The following is a 19,523-nucleotide window of genomic DNA, read 5'->3' on the forward strand; positions in this document are numbered from 1 at the left end:
TACATTGGGGTACTCAGGCCTTAGTGGATCAGTTTGCCAATAATTCTATGTGTACAGGGGTATATAACATAGCAAAGGGGATTGTTAATGGACATATGACTTGCTGGAGGGTGAATGCAAAGAATATGAGAAAAAGAATCCCAGGAGGGCGAGAATTGGCTTATCGACCCTTCGCAAGGATCCAGTTGGACTTTACTGAACTCCCTAAAACTGGGAGATATAAATATTTATTAGTGATTGTAGACCATCTTACAAACTATGTTGAGGCATTCCCTACGGCAAGGGCTACAGCACAAACAGTAGTGAAGGTACTATTAGAAAATATAATTCCTCGATATGGAATTAGAGAAGCAATAGATTCTGACAGGGGAGCTCATTTTGTGTCAAAGGTTACACGTGACACAATGAAAATTCTAAGGATTAAATGGGAATATCATACTCCTTGGCACCCTCAGAGCTCTGGTAAAGTAGAACGAATGAATGGGGAAATTAAAAAACAACTTAGAAAATTAATGATAGGAACTAAGACATCTTGGATAAAATGCTTGCTGTTAGCTCTGTTAAATATATGTGTGAAGCCCAGAACTGATCTGGGAATTTCACCTTTTGAAATGCTGTATGGTATGCCCTATAATCTTGAAATACCTCTTGGTCACCCCCATTTACAAGATGATCAATTAAAATCTTATACAATTAATGAATGGGTGCAAGGAACTACAAGAAGGATCTGATTGCACAGCAGTCCCCATTGGAGATAGCAATCCATAGGATACAGCCGGGGGATGGGGTCCTAATAAAAACTTGGAAAGAAGCTACACTAACACCACAAGGGGAAGGTCCCTATGTTGTTTTATTTACTGCAGAAACAGCTATTCGAACCGCAGAGAGAGGATGGACTCATGCCAGCCGTGTTAAAGGACCCATCGGTGACGAGAAGTGGGAGGTAGCTCCCGGGAGTGACGACCTGAAACTCACAATGCGACAAGCCCAATGGGTATTCCAGGTAAAGGCTTCCCCTGAAGAACACTACTGCTGCTGAGAAGAACTAAAAAAACCCCTCGTAGCTGGTTGCAACCCAGTTGACGAGTGAGGCAGAGGAGTGAACTGTGGAGAAAGATGGGCCTTAGGGGTATCCATTGGTACTTGGGGATTCTCACAGTGATCACATTTTGTATAGCAGCACAACGCCACCCACACCAAGCTTCCTTACATCCCTGTGTGACCTGGTACCTATACAGCCCAGTCTAAACCAAAAGGGTTACTATTTTTGCCTAAGCTCAAACCTAGGGAGGGGATACTGTAACCACCCAGGCTCATATTACTGTGCCTATTAGGGATGTGCAACTATTGCCTCAAATTGGGCACCTGGGGCTGGGCAGGATAAATATCTACAAGTAGGGCATGGACCCTATGGGTGCATACCTCCTAACCGAAACCCACAGTTGGGAAGATGGGCTGTGTGGGGATTAAAGACAGAAAGAGAGAGAGAAACATCTGCCAGCAACAATGGATAAATGTAACGAATCCAGATAACCCAGTGTGGCTGTTAGGGAAAATATGGGGTGTAAGTGACTTGCGGAATCAAACTCTATAACACATAGATGGGTTATAAAGCAGGTATGTTTATTCCAGTGCTGGGTGCAAGGGGGATAGCTCCACCAAACTTGCACATGGACTTGTAAAATCGTGACACAGATATAGGTACATCTCATACATAGTCAATGATTTCTCGGAATTCTGATACATATTCAATAGTTGTTTAGCATGCAGACCCCCTCTTGTTCTTATCAGGGGGATGCAACTCCTCTTCTGGTATTTACAACATCTATTCTCCTCCTTGCCTGATGACTTCCGTGAGGTCTCACTCCTTATCTGCATCCTTCCTGCTCTCCCAGGCCCCTTGTTTCCCTGTGCGGAAGGGAGAGAATAGTGTTGTGAAGGAATCCCTGGCTTTAATTGCATCCTGCGACCTTGTGGCTGAAGGGATGCTCAGTAGCAGTTGCTTTGTCCTGTGTTCATTTGCAGATTTGACTAGAGGAGTTGATCCAGCTTCCTCTCTGAGATCTGGAACTGAAACTCTGTCGGATCGCGCAGGTACGTCATAGCTTTGAAATTCTTTAGAGAGCTTTTGCTGCCCGTTTCAGTGCCATTTCATGGCACAGTCCCCTGTACGCTCTGCTACTCAGTTGATGTTGTAGTGTGTGACTGAAACTTTTCATGGGTCTTTGGTTGCAGAAGTGCCCCCAGTGTGGGCCCTGCCCGGTCATCGGTTTCCTCCTGTGCTGGAGCCCAGCTGGAATCCCAGCAGTGAGTACTCTGTCTTCACTGACTTGTCTGACTCGCCGCTGATCTTCAAAACTTCATGCACATGATATTTAACTTCATACATTCTGTTAAGGTCCGGAAAGAGAAGAGGATGAATACAAACGAGGAAAATACTCTCAGGGCTCATCCCGTCTCCTGAAGCGACTGCTGAAGGAAATGGAGAAGGCAGAGCGTGGTGGGTATACTTCAGTCTGTTCACTGTGGGACCTGGGAAGCTGAGGTGTGATATGCAGGTGTGGGCAGGCTGTAGCCTGCACAGCAGGAAGGAATGGGTCAGAGCCGTGCTGCAGCCGTGTTCCATGTATCACCTTGCAGGTGCTGTCAAGCACCAGAGCTGGTCTGCTGCCAGATGGTCTGCATCCAGCCAAGACCCAGAGGCAGCTGCTCCCCCAGCACAACCATTACTTGTCAGAGCTGCTTTGTGCAGTCGTTGGCACCCAGATGGCAGCAAGTGGCAAGCGCTGTGCTTCTGTTCATCCAAAGCCCTCCGTGCAGCTGAGCAAGTTCAAGGCAGGAGGAGCATCCCGAGCAGGGTTGGCTGCCTTTGCTAATGCTGGAAATGAGGTGGAGATGCTAATTCTGAAGGCTTGGACTGTGTGTTAGAGCTTGGATTTCAGCCTGCAGCTACCTGGCTGTGATGGGCTGGTGACAGCACAGAATGTGAGGGCCTTGCACAGGAGCTGATTCCTCAAGAGGTGTGAGGGAGTCAGCATTGTCCAATAGCTGGGAGGGCCCAAATGCCTTTGGGTAACAGAGGGGCTCACAGTGTACTTGGGGGTGGGGGGCCTGGACTTTACCTGAGCTCGGGATTGGAGAAGCTCAGTTTTTGATGAGGGCACGTGACATCCCACTCCTACTGCCCTGCTTTCTTTCTAAAGGAACGGACCAACAAAGTGAGCGGGATGCACTCCAGGAAGGTGGATATCCCACACTGCCGGTCCCGGATGCACTCCAGGAAGGTGGATATCCCACACTGCCCATCCCAGACAGAGGAATGCAGGCAGCACCAACCAGCATGCCAGGTAATTTCTGTCCCATGATCATACGGTGTCACAAACCAGAGTCACTGCGTGCCTGCAGGCTCTTGCTGCCAGCTCTTGCACACCAGGTCAGCAGCCAGACCTGAGCGTGTGAGCATAGAGCACATGTAAAAGAAGCAGGAGTGTTTCTCCCCTGGGCTGGCTCTGGCTGTGCCCTGTGCTGGCTGAAGCCTGACCTTCAGCCTGGGGGGCGTCCCACAGGAGAGCTCAGGACACGCATGCCGGGAAAAGCATGAGGGATTCTGCTCTGTAGCTCTCCCCACAGACCAAGCCCAGACCCCAGAGTACAGCCCCAGCTCTCGGCCCAGAGGAGGACACGGGTAGTGCCTGTGCAGCCTCTTCGTACCCAACGAGAGGTGGAAGCAATCCTTCTTGTCCTCCGGTGCTTCGGCACCAGAGACGGAGGCACCCACTGACAAAATGACCTCTTGGGTCCATGAAGCACACTGAGAGATTATCTGTAGCGCAGCTGAAGGTAACGTGGGACATTGTCTCATTTCTTCCAGGGATGAACACAGGCAAAAGCACAGAGGCTGCTGCTCACACATCTGTGCGGAAGCGCCGCATTCCGGTGACGGTCTCAGCGATGCTGCTGCCTGCGCTGGTGCTGGCCGTTGGTACTGTGATATGGGTGCTCAAAAACTACCTGTGAGTTGGCCTTTCCCCAGAACACCTTATTGCTGCATTTGGCAATGAAGCATTTGTGGTGCCAGGATCCTGGACGGCCAAATCAGCCGCTGGCAGTACACTGCCAGGACTCAGGTTGCAAAGTCTTTCAAGTTTCCCCTTATTTCCTGTCAGTGAGTAGTGCTTTCTGAAACTCATTCTCACAGAGCGCGCAAGAGGGAAAAGAGAGCAGCAGAAGCAGCAGATGGAGCTGGGGAAGGCAACGAGACAGACTCTGACCCAGTCAAACAAGAGTCTCCATAATAGCTCCAGTCCGTTCCATTCTGCCATTGAAGAGGCCAGAAGTCTTCAAGGTCATCTGGAAGACCTGGAGCTTGAACTCAAAGCCATGAAAGAGATCCTTGGGAACAGTCCTGAGTGCTGCCTTCTGTCAGAGGATGGCCCTGAATGTGAGAGCAGAGCTTTTGTCCTTCATCCTGCATTCTCCAGGACAGGTATCACCAGCAGTTTGAAGATTCTTAGCTCGACACAGCTACATTCCTGTTGAGGGTCCTAATGAGGACCCAGAAAACGAGCTTCCTCTGACTGCCGGACAATGCGTAATGTCTTTGGAGATGTGGGTGAGAATGGCTGGTTTCAGGGAGAGCTGACAGATGGCACAAGAGGACTGGTCCCTTCCAATTTGGTTGCGGAGCTTTCAGATGATGAACTGGATACACCTGGAGATTCTGTCAGAATTCCTGCATTGCTCCATCTGCAAGACTACCATTGTTCCACTCAATGGAACAACTCGATGTTGAGCAGAATGTGGTTGAGCTCCTTCGGGAACTCTCTGAGGCGACTGACAGCAGAACTGCATAGCTTTATTGTATATGAAAAACAACCAAACAACTGTCCCCTCCCTCTCCCTTCCCCTCGCACTCCCCTACCCCCCCCCCAAAAAAAGACAAAAAAACCCCAAAAAAACCCTAAAAAAACAACAAAAAACAACCCACCCTCAATAAAACAAAAAACCAAAACCAATTAAAATCTCAACGCTGTTCTTTTTCTGGGATACACTGAGGTGACGCTTCTTCTAGCTTAGACTTTGCAATGAGTTTGTGTCACGGAGTTCTCTCTAGAGCTCACTCGGTGACAGCGGGAACAAACCCAGGGAGAGAAGGAACAAAGAACCTCCCCTCTCTAACAGCGCTGTGCGGGGGCAATAAAGAACTGGGGGGGGGGTTGGCACTCACCTCTCATCGGGGTACCATCCCGTTCTCTGCAAGCCACGATGTTGTGGGAAGCTGTGGAGGAAATGTATTCTCTCTAAGAGAGGGGAGCAGGTATCTCCTAAATGCATATCCGAGCTGGTAAAATGGGCTCATATGAATGGACACCTTCAGGAGGTGGCACTGATGTTCACTGTAGCCGAATGTCGAGAAATAGTCGACCATATGTGGGACTTTGTTATCTCCAAAAATAAGGAATACAAAATAAATACATTGAAGAATATGCAAGCCGAGCGGCAGATTGCTGCTGCTGTGGTACAAGCTCTATCCGGACCTAGTGCTCAGTCAGGGTCAGAGCTTGACTCCCTGTTACCAGGAGTTTCGTACTCCGTTTGCTCATCAGCCTCACAAGTCAGGGCTGCCGCAGAAGCCTCGAATAATCCCCCGTCCTCGACCTCTTCAACGTCTCTGGCAGATCCGGTTTTGGCTGGTGAGGAAGGTGCGGTGGGGGGGGGCTGAGGGGTGTGCAGAGCAGCAAGAAGCTCCTGAGAGTGAAAGCGACTCGGATAATGGTGGGAATGAGAAAGCGTTGGAGGAACATAATAAAACATTAACTGAGGAGCTGCAGGACTTAGAACTGTGTATGAAGGAGGCATCAGTCTCTTTGAGCGTTTCACCGATGTCTTTACAGCCCCTGTCTATGCGATTCCCCCCAACATGTAGCGATCCTCCACCTTTGCGTTGGTCTGGAGTCATTAGAGACATGATATTGGAGGGACCGTGTCAAGCTGTGTTTCAGCTCGCTTGCCCGCTGATAGACGATCAGCAGGGAGCTGCTCGGTGGGAAGTGCATCATTGGAAATTGTTACAGCAGGCTGGTAAGACTGTGACTGACTATGGGATACGATCTGAAGCTTCTAAGCAAATCATTCAATGGATTTTCACTGAGGATACTCATATGACACTAGACACTTCTAATCTTGTGCGGTTGTTACTAACACCACCAGAATACGTTGTTGGTCTCATCTCAAGGCAGAAAATAGCATCCAGCCTTTATAGTAACTGTGTTGTGTGTTTCTTTCCTAGTGGAATTGCTTTGTAACTTGCGGTGTTATAAATAATATTAGTAATGGTTTGACATAGTGTGTGATTTTCTGTGTTACCAATGCAGTCTCAAGAATTAGAATTTTAGGCATTATCCATAGATCAAATGTGTGTTAAAGAAAGGATTTGATGTAATCAGTGCTGTAATCTATGGGAATAGCTCTTTTAGTATGTTGGTACTGCTCACTCATGATGTTATTAGCCTATTAATTAGCTTTTCTTAATTTGCAAAGACAAAACCTGGAAAGGAATCCCAGGCAAAGGGATGACCCTGTATTGTAGAATGGATACGTCTCTTACACCCAACTAATTGGGATTTTAAAAATATGACCATGCATCACTTGAGACAAAAGTGCATACTAATAGAACTAAATTTGATAGTTTATTCTGTTTTCCAGGCAGCTGTTCCACTTGGGCTCTGTATCACGCACTGGCCATGCGGATATGGTGTACAACTGGAAGAAATCCTTCAGACCCTGAATGCAGGAGAGAATCTGTGATGGGTGAGAGAGGAAAGGTGCACTTTGAAGCAGGGAAGGCCCTGCTGGCACCGCCTGTCGCAGCCACCACCAACACGGTTTGCTGTTTCTCAAGGGTCAATAAGTAATAATGCCCCTAGTGATACTCCAGCACATTTGTCCTCTAAAACTGGTTCTATCTGACATGCAACTTCATAAAGTTCAATTATCAATTATTAGCTCAAAGGCATGGTTATGAGCATCCTAAAAGCATTTGTTGCACAAATTTTAGTGGCCATTAAAAATCAATATATCAGAGTATATGAAAGTTGAAGACTTTTCCTAACTAGTTACATGTGAACACAATGGGACCCTCATGGATTTATTTCCAGGTTGCAGAAACTTAGGTTGCAGAGCAAACGAGTTTGTTCTTTTTAGTAGGTTTAACAGTAATGTTGTTATGCTGTGTTTGACTTGTCTCTTTTTTCACATCTAGAGTATTGTCAATCGAGGCCTTGATTGAGTTATAATGGTTATGTTATTAATATAAGTAGTGTTGTTATTCTATAGGCAGTAGCTTGCTAATTAATAAAAAAGGGGGGGTCGCCGCGCTCCGACCCCGCAGAGCTCCACTCCATGCGGTACTTGGAAATAGGGATGACGGATTCCGGCCCCGAGCAGCCCTGGTTCTTTGAAGTGGGGTACGTGGATGGCGAAATCTTCGTGCACTACAACAGCTCCGGTCGGAGGTACGTGCCCCGCACGGGGACAAGTACCAGTGCTGCGTGGAGCACGCCAGCCTGCCCCAGCCCAGCCTCTACTCATGAGGTGAGTGAGGGGATGTGGGGCTGGGGGGCTCTGGGCTGCCCCTTCCCCTGCTGACAGCCCTGCCTTCCCCCAGAGCAGTCACAGTCCAGCCTGGTGCCCAACGTGGTGGGGGTGGTTGTCGCCGTTGTGGCCATTGCCATCATGGCTGGCGTTGGATTCATCATCTACAGACGCCATGCAGGTAAAAGTGGAGGGGTGTAGGAGGACAGTGGGGGCTGTGGGGGGATTTGAGGCTCCCTCAGGAGCCCTCAGCCTGGCTGTGATGTGAACCTGTGCTGATGCATCTCTCTGTCTGCAGGGAAGAAGGAGAAAGGCTACAACACGGTGCCCAGTGAGTGATGAGGGCAGCGCTGTCCCCCACCTCTGCCCAGTGCCAGGGCAGCATTGAGGTCCCCGATTTCTCCCAGGGTTCCCCTTCCTGGTGCTCAAAGCTGCTCCATGCCCCACAGCATGAACAGGGCTGGGGCTCATGGCTGTGAGAGTCCTTCCTTGTTTTCTGGCTCCAAGCTTGCTTCCTGAGGTGTTTCTTGTGAGAAGACTCTCAATGATTTATTGAAGTGGCAAGTAATGGGTGCTACCGTGTGACAATCAATATCACTTTTTGGGTATCTGAATATTTGAAAGCACCTTCCTTCAGAGCTGTTTGCCTCCAGAAGAGTGCTCAGGACTGTTTATGAGCGGACGATCTGGCCCGGGACTAAATAGCTCCAGCTTGGTGTGGGAAATCTGGGTAATGAAGCCATCGTGCCCTGTGAAAAACAGGATGCGGATGGGTATCCCTGCTCCCTCTTATCTGCTGGCAAGGCTCAGAAGATGGGAACAAAGGAATTTCTGCTAAGATCCCAGAGCCAGAAGCTTCCATTCCAAGGAGTGCTGACTCAACTACTTTGGATTTGAGCTGTCACTCCAAAGAGCTGACTTGACCACTTTGGACATATAAATAAGTTGGTGCTACCATTGGAAATTGTCATCGTGGTCACCATTAACAGAACAACGCCTGACGACCCACCACGACTGAAGACCAATGACTGAACTACAAACCTCGATGGATCCATGGTGGTGAATATCTCCCTCTTGCTTCCTACAGAGACTCCTTGCTTCTATTTCATATTTTTACTGCATTCCCTTCCCCATCACCCTACACCATAATAGCGTCCGTCCTCCCCTTCCCCATCTCCCTGATAAAGTCTTGTAATAAACTGGTCGGACCAATGTTTGAACCGTTGTTTCTTACTCCCGCACCAGGTATACGCATATCAAAGAACCTTGCCTCCCTCCTACAAACTGGGCTGAGACAATGGCTCTTCTTACCTTACAGGCCAGGAAGGTGGAAGCAGCAACTCGAGCACAGCTGCGGTGTGGGGCTGGGGGTTGGAAGGGGTCCCTGTGCTCCTTGTGCTCCTTGTGGTGCTGCACCAGGGCTGGGCTGGGACTCTGCAGGGAGCTGAGGGCTGGGATGTGAACGTGGCCCTATGGGACACCATCTCTTCTTCTTCACACAGGAAGTAACCAAACCGTCTGAGTGCTGTGCTTCAGCCTGCAAGGGGCAAACTGGCCACACGAGCATTTGGGGTCGGTGATGAACACAGCCCCATCCCCTCTACCTCTCACATCTCCCTCTGCTTCCTATGCTGTTATGCTTTTCCTGTGCTGTTTCTTGTGAAATAAAGTGTCGGGCTGTTCTGTGCTCAGCCTGCCTGCATTCTGCTCTGTGCTGTGCTCAGGGTTGGGGTGGATGAGGGGACCTCTCCTCATCCCTCCTCCCCCCACCCCACACTCTTTGCCCATTGCTCCATTTCACACTGCTGCTCTCCTCCTCCCCTTTGCACTCCCTGTGCTATCTGCACCGCTTTGGCATGAAGACATGACTGGAAAGTTCATCTAGTATTGGGCTGAGCTGTGCTTCCCCCCCATAACCCACAGTGCTGCCACAGCCACATTCTGAGGGCAGACACCCAGCTTCCATAACCAACCATGCACTGAGGCTGAGCTGCCCACACCCCCCATCCCAACCTGCTCCTCTACAAAACATCTCCACTTTATTCCATACAAATCCCAGAGCATCCCACTCTTCCCATCCTGCAGCGGGGAGCGGAGACAGCCACAGCTCCCCATGTCCCATCGCATCCCACTCCAGCTGCCCTGTGGTCCTCAGTGCTGCAGCAGCCGGCTGTAGGGTTGTCTCGCTTCAATTTAGGAGTGAGGCAAAGGTTCTTTTGATATGTTATGCCCGGGTGAGATTAAGAAGAAGAACATTCAAATGTTGATCCGTTTATTGGAAATACATTCCAGTTTATTGGAAATAATAGACAGTTGATTCCAGTTTATTGGAAATAATAGACAGTTGAGGAGATGGGGAAGGGAGAGGGACAAATGCCAAAATTAGGGTGATGGGGAAGGGAAAGTAGGCGATAGAAAAAGGTAGAAAAGAGCAAGAATTACGTTACAGTGGGGAATAGTCACCTCCTGAATGCAGCAGCGTCCCATAGCACGTTGTTAACGTTGGTCCGGGGCAAAATAAGCGTAGGGGAGAGCAGCAGCGAAGTAGCAGGCCACAGATCGATGAAACGCAGAGAAGATGGTCAGAATAGCGAGGTCTGAGGAAGTGGAGTCTTGGGCAGCGAGGTCCCTCAGAGCAGAGTCTCGAGCAGCAATCCCAGAAGAGATAATAGGCAGCAGTAGGACAACGGTGGAGGAATCTGAGGTCAGATACCTAGATGCCCACAAAGGTCCTTCAGCATGCAGGCATCTTCTTCAGCATGCAGGCGCTCGCGTAGAGAGGCATCTGATGACAGAAAACATCCTTGTTTCCATAGTGAGGCATCTGGTGTCAAAAAACCTCAAATTTGGGGTTTGTCCGTGCCCTTTTTATCCTTCTTTCCAGCCTTCGAGACATTTCGGGACCGCTCAGGTCAGAGTCCTGTGATTTCCTCAGAGTTGTCAATCTTCCTTGAGATGGGCCAACATGGAAGACCACTTGAGGGACATTAGTCCTCAGAGATGGCCATCTTCCTTGAGATAGGCCAACACAAAAGACCACTTAAGGGCCATTAATCAGTATCTTATCTCCCTTTGGTAGCTCCCCGACTTGTCCATCTCCTAAACAAAGGGATTTCTCGAACCTTGGTTCCTGTGTGTCTCAGTCCTGGAACCTTGGTCAGGACTTGCCTGAACTTGTCCATTTCAGCAAACTTTGAGACAGTAATGTAAAAAGCATGGCCTCTTACAAGGGTCCATTGCGGGTCCTCAGTTCGGTGGGTGTCCCCATCTCAGCCATCGTGTCATGCTCCAGCACCACAACATGGTCTGCCTTCTCCAGCACCTGGGGTTGATGGCTGATGAGCAGCATTGACTGGTCCCCCCTGTTGGGCATTGGGTAGGTTTGTGGCGTGGCATTAAGCTGGTACATTCGGTGTTACACACTGTGTGTGAGTCCCGTCTGTTCCCGTGTGCGGAGGCACGGTACTTTCACACAGCAGCCTTGATTTGTCGCCGGATCGGGAGGCGACAGCCTTCATGTCAGAAATGTGGACAAATGCTTCTGTTGTCTGAACCGTCTCTTGGCCCTCAGCACAATGATGCGCTGCCTTTCCATCCCTTCACAGCACTGCTAGGTGCCAAGTGCTGTGCTTTAAGTCTGTTGTACGATGAGTGGCAGCAGAGACTTTCCAAGTGAAATGCTTCATGCTGTAGATAAACAACAACAACAAATACAGCTGGGTTAATGTGGTCGTCTTCCTCTGGCATATTAGTTGAACCAAAAAAGAAAATCCCCATCCCTTCTTGCTGGTGCTCTTGGCCACCCCCAGGAAGGGCTGAAAACCACTTCCAGGTCCTTTCCTTTGAGCCTTTGATGCAGAGGGTCCCCACAGATTCCATTCCAAGATCTCCCTAAGCCTCCCTGTTTCCTACAGCTGTAGGCACTGATCCTAAAACAGCTGGGCTCTGTTTCCAGCCTGTGGGGCCCCAGGAGTTCCTCACACCATCTTCTGCAAAGCCAGAGCTGCTCATAGTCCCCCACAGCCACTCTTCCCACTACATACGTCAGGGTGCGGATGCAGTGCGCTGAGTCCCGGATATCCCACACTTTGATGTACGACGTGGACACGGTGAACACCAACCCCGTGTGGCTGCAGTACTTGATGGAAACGACATTATTTGAGTGACCCTTGAGGGAAGCAATTTCCTGACCCGTCACCAAGTTCCACATCTTACAGCTCCGGTCTGTAGGAAGAAGAACGTGACTGAGAGAGTTGGGCTGGGGAGTTCCTCCGTGGCGTGGAGGCACCGACTCCTTCCCAAGCGCTGCCTCCCACCACCCACAGCTCCTCTCCAGGGCAATGGAGCCAGCCTGCTCCAGCACCTGGACATCAGAAGGCAGGGACAGGGGAGCAGCCCAGAAGGAGCCATCCCTGCCATGCACCCCAATTCCACACGCCAGCCTGGGGAGATCTATGAGAATAGCGCATAAAAAGCCAGCAGCCCCCACACCTGTTCTGTCCAACATATACCTTTTTAGGCAGTGAAAAGCAGTTCATCGGTGGCATCCAGGCAGAGCACAGGCTTGGTGTGTCCTTCTGCCACAGAGACGCACTGCAGTGGGGCTGTCCTGGAAATCTGCTGCCACCCACTGGATTAATGATGCCCCCTGCATGGGAAAGAAAGAAGGTGGGGTAGGTATGTGGAAAGGCACAGCACTGTAAGGTCCTACAGGCATGGGAAAGCACGAGCTGCCTCACCTCCAAGCATCTTCCACTTCCTGGTAGGGCAATGGGCCCCTCCATCTGAACTCAGGCATATCTGAGCAATCATCTTCATGGAAATTTTGGCATCTCCCCACTGGCAGCCCCTGCCTAACGGCTCTGCCCAGGTGACACAGACTGTGAGACATGATGCTCACGGCCTCTGCTCTGAGCCACGAAACTCAGCTCATTGGACCTCAGCTCAGTTGAGGACAAACTGCAATTTCTCCATCCTGAAGCTCTGCCAGGAACGCTTCATTAGACCAATTTCATGGCAGTTCCTTCAAGCTGCCAGCCAGCCTGTGGTTGGCAACGTTTGGAAACGGAGCTGTACTCCTTTTAAAACCAACAGGATGACAGGGGGCAGCACTGGCATTTGCACCCAGCACCCTGTGCCCGATGCTGGCTCAGAGGATCCATCCTCACCAAACCTTCTTCCAAGGGACGCCCTGCAGGCACCTCATCCCTCCGGCCACAGCATCTGCCAATCACTTCCACATCAGAGTGTTCAGAACACTGAGGTCCAGCAGCCCCACTGCTGCAGTCCTGAGCTTTGTGTACACCAGCAGCTCTTTCCTGCTGGCATTCCAAGCGCTGCCTGGGGCTCTGAGCTATGCTAAATCTTTTCCTATGAGTAGGCAAAACAAGGCAGGAGGCTGGAGAAGGGCAGGCCCAGGGCTGCATGAGGTCTGCATTAGTCAGGAGGGTGAAGGTAAGCTCATTAATTCGGGTTTCGAAGTCACACGCCTGCGATCTCCTTCTCAATTAGCAGCTTTGCTCACACATTCAGCAGCTCTCCTCTGACCCCTAGTGTTGCTACTGGTCTCGAAGTGACACCGAGACCAAAGGGAAATCCCGGCTCCCCAGGGTGAGATGCGATCAGAGCAAACAGCTCAAGGTGACAAAGCACACACGCGCCTGGAGCCGTGTATCCAGTGGTTGCTGAGAGCAGAGCACCCATCAGCACCAGAGGTGCTCCTAAAGGGCAAAGAGAAGGTTGTCCTTGCACTGGGACAAACTCAGGAGCACATTCACCCCGAGGCTGAGCTCTGCACAGCAGTGACTTGGCTTCTGGGGCAGAGAACTCTGATCACACAGGACCCAGCACTGCAGAGATACAGCCAAGAGTGGGGAACGCCTGCACGTATTTCCCTGGAAGATGCTTGCAAGAAAAACACACTGACAGTGCCCAGTGTTGCTCACCCCAGCATTACAGTCCTGCTGGAGAGCCAGGGATGGGACAGGACATGCTGACAAGAAATGACACAGAGTGTGTGATGAGGACCTCAATCTGCTTATTATGTGGATGATGCGGAGAGGTCTGGCTGATGGAGCTTCTCACTGTGTGAGTCGGTCAGCATTAGAGAAAGCCAGCATGGAGTTCTGTGAGCTTTTGCAGGGGACGAAGAGGCGCAGAAGCTGCTACCCACCCTTGGTGCTCTTAGAAAGGTAACTGAGAGAATTGGAAGGGAGACCATCAGCTGACCAAATGGACACCAATAGGTCAGGTCCTGATCAGACCCGACGGAGGGCCATGGCTCCCAGACCCTATGCCACTCCTTGTCAAGGGCAGGAAACACGTCTGTGTCGGGACCCCAAGTGGGCCCTGCTGGCTGCTGGCACGTTGGGTTAAGCCGGCACCAAATGATGAGCCATCCTGTGCACCGTGAGGATCCGAACATCTCAGCACCAGTTTTGGTCAACAACTCCTTGGTTAATGTCTCCAGTGCAGCCAGTGATTTGACGTCAGCACTGGGCAGCGGCTGCTGGTAAAGGCACATGAGACAGCGTTGCTCCCAATGTGCCTGAAGGTCCGAACTGGGAATCCAGCCTTCATGCCGGACTGATCGTTCGTGAGTGGGGGAGACCTTGTTCCTGGATAGTCCCCCAGTGGTGGACATTCAGAATGATTCTGCACAGCCAATATGTTTTTGTCTTCTTATTTGGTTATGGAGTGTGACATTATAATGCACACTGGACAGAACTGGATTGCCACGAAGATTCTGTACAATAGTGTTACATTGAACTTGGAGAAGTTGTAACTCCATTGTGTACTGTGCTGTTATCTTGAACTTGAATGCACCGTTCTCTACAAGTTGACTAAGTGTTGCCATACAGCATTTCACAATTTTTAGGCAGATTGCTGTTGTGTGCTTTCAGGTTTGTAGTCACTGCAGCTGCATCTCTTTGGTATGTTATTATGACAGTTTCATTGTTTTTCGCATATGTTTAATGATTGATTCATTTGCGGAATAGCCTTAAATGTGCAAATCACCTTTGGGGTTACAGGGAGTACGTGGGGGAACCTTTACAGGGGCTGGAGATGATAAAGAGGGGGGAGATGTTGGGTATTGGGCAGGTGGTGCCTGCGTGCACCAGAGCTGGAGTCATGGAGGTCATGGGTATCTGATAGGGGCGGTCACCTGCACCATTAAATAGGGTTTGTGGCATGGCATTAAACTGGTACTTTCGGTGTTACACACTGTGTGTTCTGGTTAGCATTTGGGCTGCTGTGCTAACAGATGTGTCTGGGCTTATCTTGTTTTAAAATGGAAGGGCTTGTAAGGAGCAGAGGGATGTGAGGTATTTCTAGTCCGCTTCATGCTCCCAATTCCAGAACCCTTCCAATTGTGAGGAAACAGAAGTGCTGAGCTGTGTGCGTGTTCCACGGTGCAGAGTCCAGTGACAGTTGGTGCCCGGTGTCTGTGCTGAGCAGCATTGAGTTCTTTAGGAACGTAGGAATCTGCCACTCTGTTGTGAAGGTACTAAAGGTAAAAGGCAGCATTTCTATCAGTACTGGAGGAGGGAAGGGAACTTTGTCCTTAAGTGCTGTTTTTGTTCCCTTTGTCATGCAGTCAATCCAGCAACTAACTTGAGAACTCGACTTCTCCTCTCTTTAGTTTAGATTTGGGGAAATTCCCTGGAAAAAAAAAAAAAAAAAAAAAAAATTTCCTCGAAAATTCACTAGTGTCTGTGTGAGTAAAAGGTTCCAACCTTTATTGACTATCGGAAATGCTTAGCTCAGAAATGTGCAGCACTTTAATGAAAGAGTTCTGAATCACTTGAATTTGATCTTCTGTCTGGCCTGGTTGCAGGTTTTACTGCATTTGGTACCTTAAAAAATACAACAACAAAACAAATCTAAAATATCAAAATATTTGATTTTTACATCAGAAAAGAAAAAAAAAAATGAACCAACCCAAGCCCTTGTTGTGGCTGAGCAGATCGTGCTGCAGCTCCATGCAGTGCTGAGTTACAGTATACAGGCACATGTGTGTGGATTTGTGTATTGATACGCACTGGCATGCTTTTGCTGTACAGGTAATAAAGACGGAGGATGGTTTTTGTGGATTCTTCAAAGGTGAAGAATCCTTGAAGACCAGAAATTCCAACTTACAGAATTTGACATAGGCAAAGTGAGGAGGAAAATTCTTCCTAACCTGTTATAATTAATTAATTCACGGATTCAGTGTTGGTTCGGCCTACAGGAGAAGTGAACTGCAAAGCTTTGAAGATCACTGTATTTGCTGAGGTTGTCCAGGTGGTTGAGCTTGAAGACCTGCAGCGGTCAGACAAATGTGTTGGGGTTACTCACTGCTGTCACTCGTGGTGTTGAAGGAGGGGCTCCATTGGAGGGCTTGCAGCCGTGCAGCCCAGGGACTCCGTGCTGAGTCAGGGTGATGTTACTAGAGTTTGACCAGTGTTGAGGAGGGCAATGTTTTGAAACAACTGCTCCTGAGAGACTGATTGAATGAAGAGAACAAAGCTGGGAAGACGGGTGGGCATTCCTCATTCTTTTCTGCTTTTTGGTGTTTTGCTTAGGGTTCCTTTTCAAAAGAAGATTTCACTGATCAAGACTGTAGAAGACTTTCAGTCCAAGGAAGCACGAGCCAGCTCTTTGAGAAGCACAGGAAGAGCTGCACAGAGATCCCCGAGACCAGAACTGCTTCTGTGCGCTCATCCAGCATGTCGATTAAAGGAAATGATTGCTATTTCTACTTCTTTTCCACTTGTAAAAAGGTCTGCTTGGGTTTTTTCCTTCATTTTTTCTTTCTTTCAGTTCTGAAGTTAAGAGGAATGGGTAGAATAAGTAGAAGTATTACTGGTCTTCAGCAAACTTCATAACTAATTGCATTGTACAATAGAGCAACTCGCTAAAAATGAGCTGAAAGCATGGCCAGTTCTCAGGCTGTACTATTTCATTTTCCTCTCTTGGTTTCCATTGGGTTACAGGGAGACAACTGTCCCTTCAGGCACTGTGAAGCCGCTTTGGGCAATGAAACCATCTGCACGCTGTGGAAGGAGGGCCGCTGCTTCAGGAATGTCTGCAGGTTCAGGCACATGGAGATCAGTGTGAGTGTTGGCTCCTCAGAGTTTATCACCAAACCCACTTCTCATTTCTTTAGGTGGGCTGAATGTGCTTTTGCAGATTAGGTTCATTTGCTTTGAAATGATGATGGTTCCTACGGTTAAGAATAGGGGAGGAAGCAGAGGGAAGAGAGCTCAATGGCATTGGTATATCATAGCAGAATATTCTTGTAGTTGATACCAACAGTGTTCTATCAACAGATACTAAAGAACCACATCAATCAGACAAGCATTCTGCAAGGTGTGTTAGTTTAACCCCTTCTAAACTGGTGTCCTCACCCACAGAATGCTAGGAAAGCTCAGTGAGCCTGGTGCTCCCAGCCTGCGCACGCTTCAGAGTGGTGTTTGAGTGCTGCTTTGTGGCAGTCTGCTCACTGGCACCATCTGGAGCTCAGTCTCCCTTTGCAGATCTTAGGTCCACATTACCATCAGCTCTTCTTCCTTTCTGTCTTCAGAAAAAACGCAGCATGATTTCCTGCTACTGGGAGAACCAGCCAGGAGGCTGCCAGAAATCCAACTGTGCCTTCCATCACACCAAGGGACGTTACCTCAATGGGGTTTTCTTTCCACCAAGCCAAAGTGAGTTTGTCTTTTTTAGGTACGAAAGATTAACTCTATTACTCACAGGTGGGTATAGTGTCATAAAGAACGCCAGGTAACGTTCACTTGTGAGCTGATAGATAGGTTCAGAGCTGAACTTTGTGCGCTTCTGATACCTCAGTTTATCTTGCATGCTCAGCTTCTCTCTGCTCCTGTGGCCTTTGCCTTGCAGGTTGTTCTCCTGCATTTAAGCTTTTTCTGGGTGTCAGGGAGATGAATGTTGTGTAGGGGGGGATTTCTTTGTTCACAGAGAAGCCATTTGGATGGGCAAGTGGAGACTCAGCATTTATCTGTGTGGGTTTTCAGCCTTGCCTGCCATCTTTGTGCAGTGGATAATCTGATTGAATTCCTACCGCATAACTGAAGAGACTGATTTTTTCTTTGCTTGTACAGACCAGCTTTCTAAGGAGGGAGAAGAAACAAAAACACCTGTCCAGCAACCAGCTGAAGAAAACCATCTTGGATTGCAGATAATTTCCACTACAAAATCTGATGCTGATACAAAACAAGGTATTCCAGGATTAATCAGAAGCACTTGCCAATTAACTCCAAAGCAATTCATTGTACAAACACAACAGAACATAGGGTTGCTGAATGGAATCAGCTATTTCCATGATCTTGTTCCTACCTTGTAACTTCATGTGCCTTTCAGATTAGGAAGGTAAACTCCTTTGTTTACATCATTAGAGCAAGACGAGGCCACAGCATGGAGTTTAAGTGCCTGTATGTGCATCTTTTCAACCAGTGGTGAAAGCCACATTTGCTGATAGAGGAATCTAATGTCATATGGATGGGATAAAGTAAGGGATAAAGCCTACTTTTAATATCCAGAAGGATGAAAGGAGGGCAGCAGACAGACATCAGGTCCATGGTGCTCTTAGCTGTGGGGAGAGCTGACAGGGTTTGTTCTGCATGCTTCTGAGCAGGAGGCAGTTTGCAGAGCTGTGGTCCTCAGCGTGTGCCTCTGTCCCTCAGTCTCATTTACTGCTCTGTGTTCCCAGATGACAGTTTGAATGCTGGAATAAAAACACTTGGATCAGAAGGACCTTCAGGAGCTCCTGCTCATCGGCTCAAATCTCAGATTGTTCGTGTGCCTAAGAAGGAGAATGTGCGGACACTGGTCAGCACTGTGATGCTGCCTGCAAAGCAGGGTAATGATGAGTACCTTTGCTTCCATTTGGTGGCTCCTAAGTGGAATGGATAAATTACAATTGGGACTTACCCTGAGTGCATTACAGTTGCAATATAATTTTGTGTCAGGGCTGTCAAAGTGGTGTCTTTTGGTTGTATTTGTTTTGGGTGGGAAATGGGCTCACAAGACAGTAATTCTGTTGGTTTCTGTCAAATAAGCACTTTGTTTTTCTTTGTTTTAGGGGAGTTGCCTGTGAGTCAACCGAATACTGCTGATAAACCTGGAAAACGGAAATCCTCTGTAGGTAAGGGCTGCTTGTGAGCTGCTGTTTGGCTGCCTCCACGTAAATGGGAGGGCACTGCTGAAGCAGGAGGGAGGAAAGTGTGTCGTGGGTCTGTGATGACTCCAAGTGGCACACAAGTGTAGCAGCTGAAAGGTGAATTTGAGAACATACACTTGGAGAAACCAAAGTTTGTGGTTGACTTGTAAAAATCTTTCTCCAAAGGAATTATCTTAGGAATGTTGTTGTTTTCTCTCTGTAGCTGATGTCAGTGGCCTTCCGCTGAAGCGCAGCCTCGTAGAAAGGCTGGGGAAGAAGATCGAGGTTGACAGAGCACCAAGGAGAGGTAAATGGTCATCGGTGTTTGCTGCACAGATTCTCTAGGCTTTCTGCTTATTCTTTCTCAGGAGCGTTGTTGTTGGGAACACGTATATTCTGTAATATTATGACAAATCTGGAAACTTGAGCTCTCGTTGTAATTTCTTGTAATCCTTATGCTTCTCCTTTCTTGATGATGACAGAGAAGGGTGCCAAGCCAGCAGGGGAGATCTGGAAGAAGAGACGACTGGAAGAAGAGAAGCAAAAAGTAGAAGAGGTTCTTACTGAGAAGAGATCTAAGGATAAGCGCAAGAAGAAGAGAATTTTCCCTCCACCTGAGCCTGGTAACGTGAAACTGGAAGAGCCACCGCGTAAAATCAAGCGATTGGAAGAAATGCATATTAAAAGCTTAGAAGAAATCAAGCAGGAGAAAGCCCTGCGGATGCAGCAGATCGCAAAGCCAGCAGGTAACGAGGTGTTTCACTGTCTG

General features: G+C 48.8%; 1 protein-coding gene and 1 pseudogene across 2 annotated transcripts in view; both read left to right on the forward strand.

Annotated features, from left to right (window-relative positions):
• Window positions 1-19,523, forward strand: part of LOC146756597 (uncharacterized) — a 210,935-nt pseudogene that overhangs the window by 116,451 nt on the left and 74,961 nt on the right. The window lies entirely within an intron of this gene.
• Window positions 1,451-5,021, forward strand: LOC146756607 (uncharacterized). The gene is made up of 7 exons (XM_085524215.1): window positions 1,451-1,457; window positions 2,026-2,094; window positions 2,236-2,307; window positions 2,399-2,500; window positions 3,204-3,347; window positions 3,872-4,013; window positions 4,199-5,021. Exons 1-7 carry the CDS (start codon window positions 1,451-1,453, stop codon window positions 4,293-4,295), a joined length of 633 nt encoding a protein of 210 aa, XP_085380341.1. The 3' UTR covers window positions 4,296-5,021.

This window comes from Coturnix japonica, chromosome 26 (genome assembly GCF_054131305.1).
Source record: "Coturnix japonica strain WE chromosome 26, WE-NBRP24, whole genome shotgun sequence".
Lineage (NCBI taxonomy): Eukaryota > Metazoa > Chordata > Aves > Galliformes > Phasianidae > Coturnix > Coturnix japonica.

What these genes read in the sequence shown, in the direction of transcription:
- LOC146756607 (XM_085524215.1), top strand. An exon ending in AACTCTGTCGGATCGCGCAG is followed by an intron (nt 2,095 to 2,235) that starts GTACGTCATAGC and finishes CTTTGGTTGCAG; the next exon opens with AAGTGCCCCCAGTGTGGGCC. An exon ending in AGCACCAACCAGCATGCCAG is followed by an intron (nt 3,348 to 3,871) that starts GTAATTTCTGTC and finishes CATTTCTTCCAG; the next exon opens with GGATGAACACAGGCAAAAGC.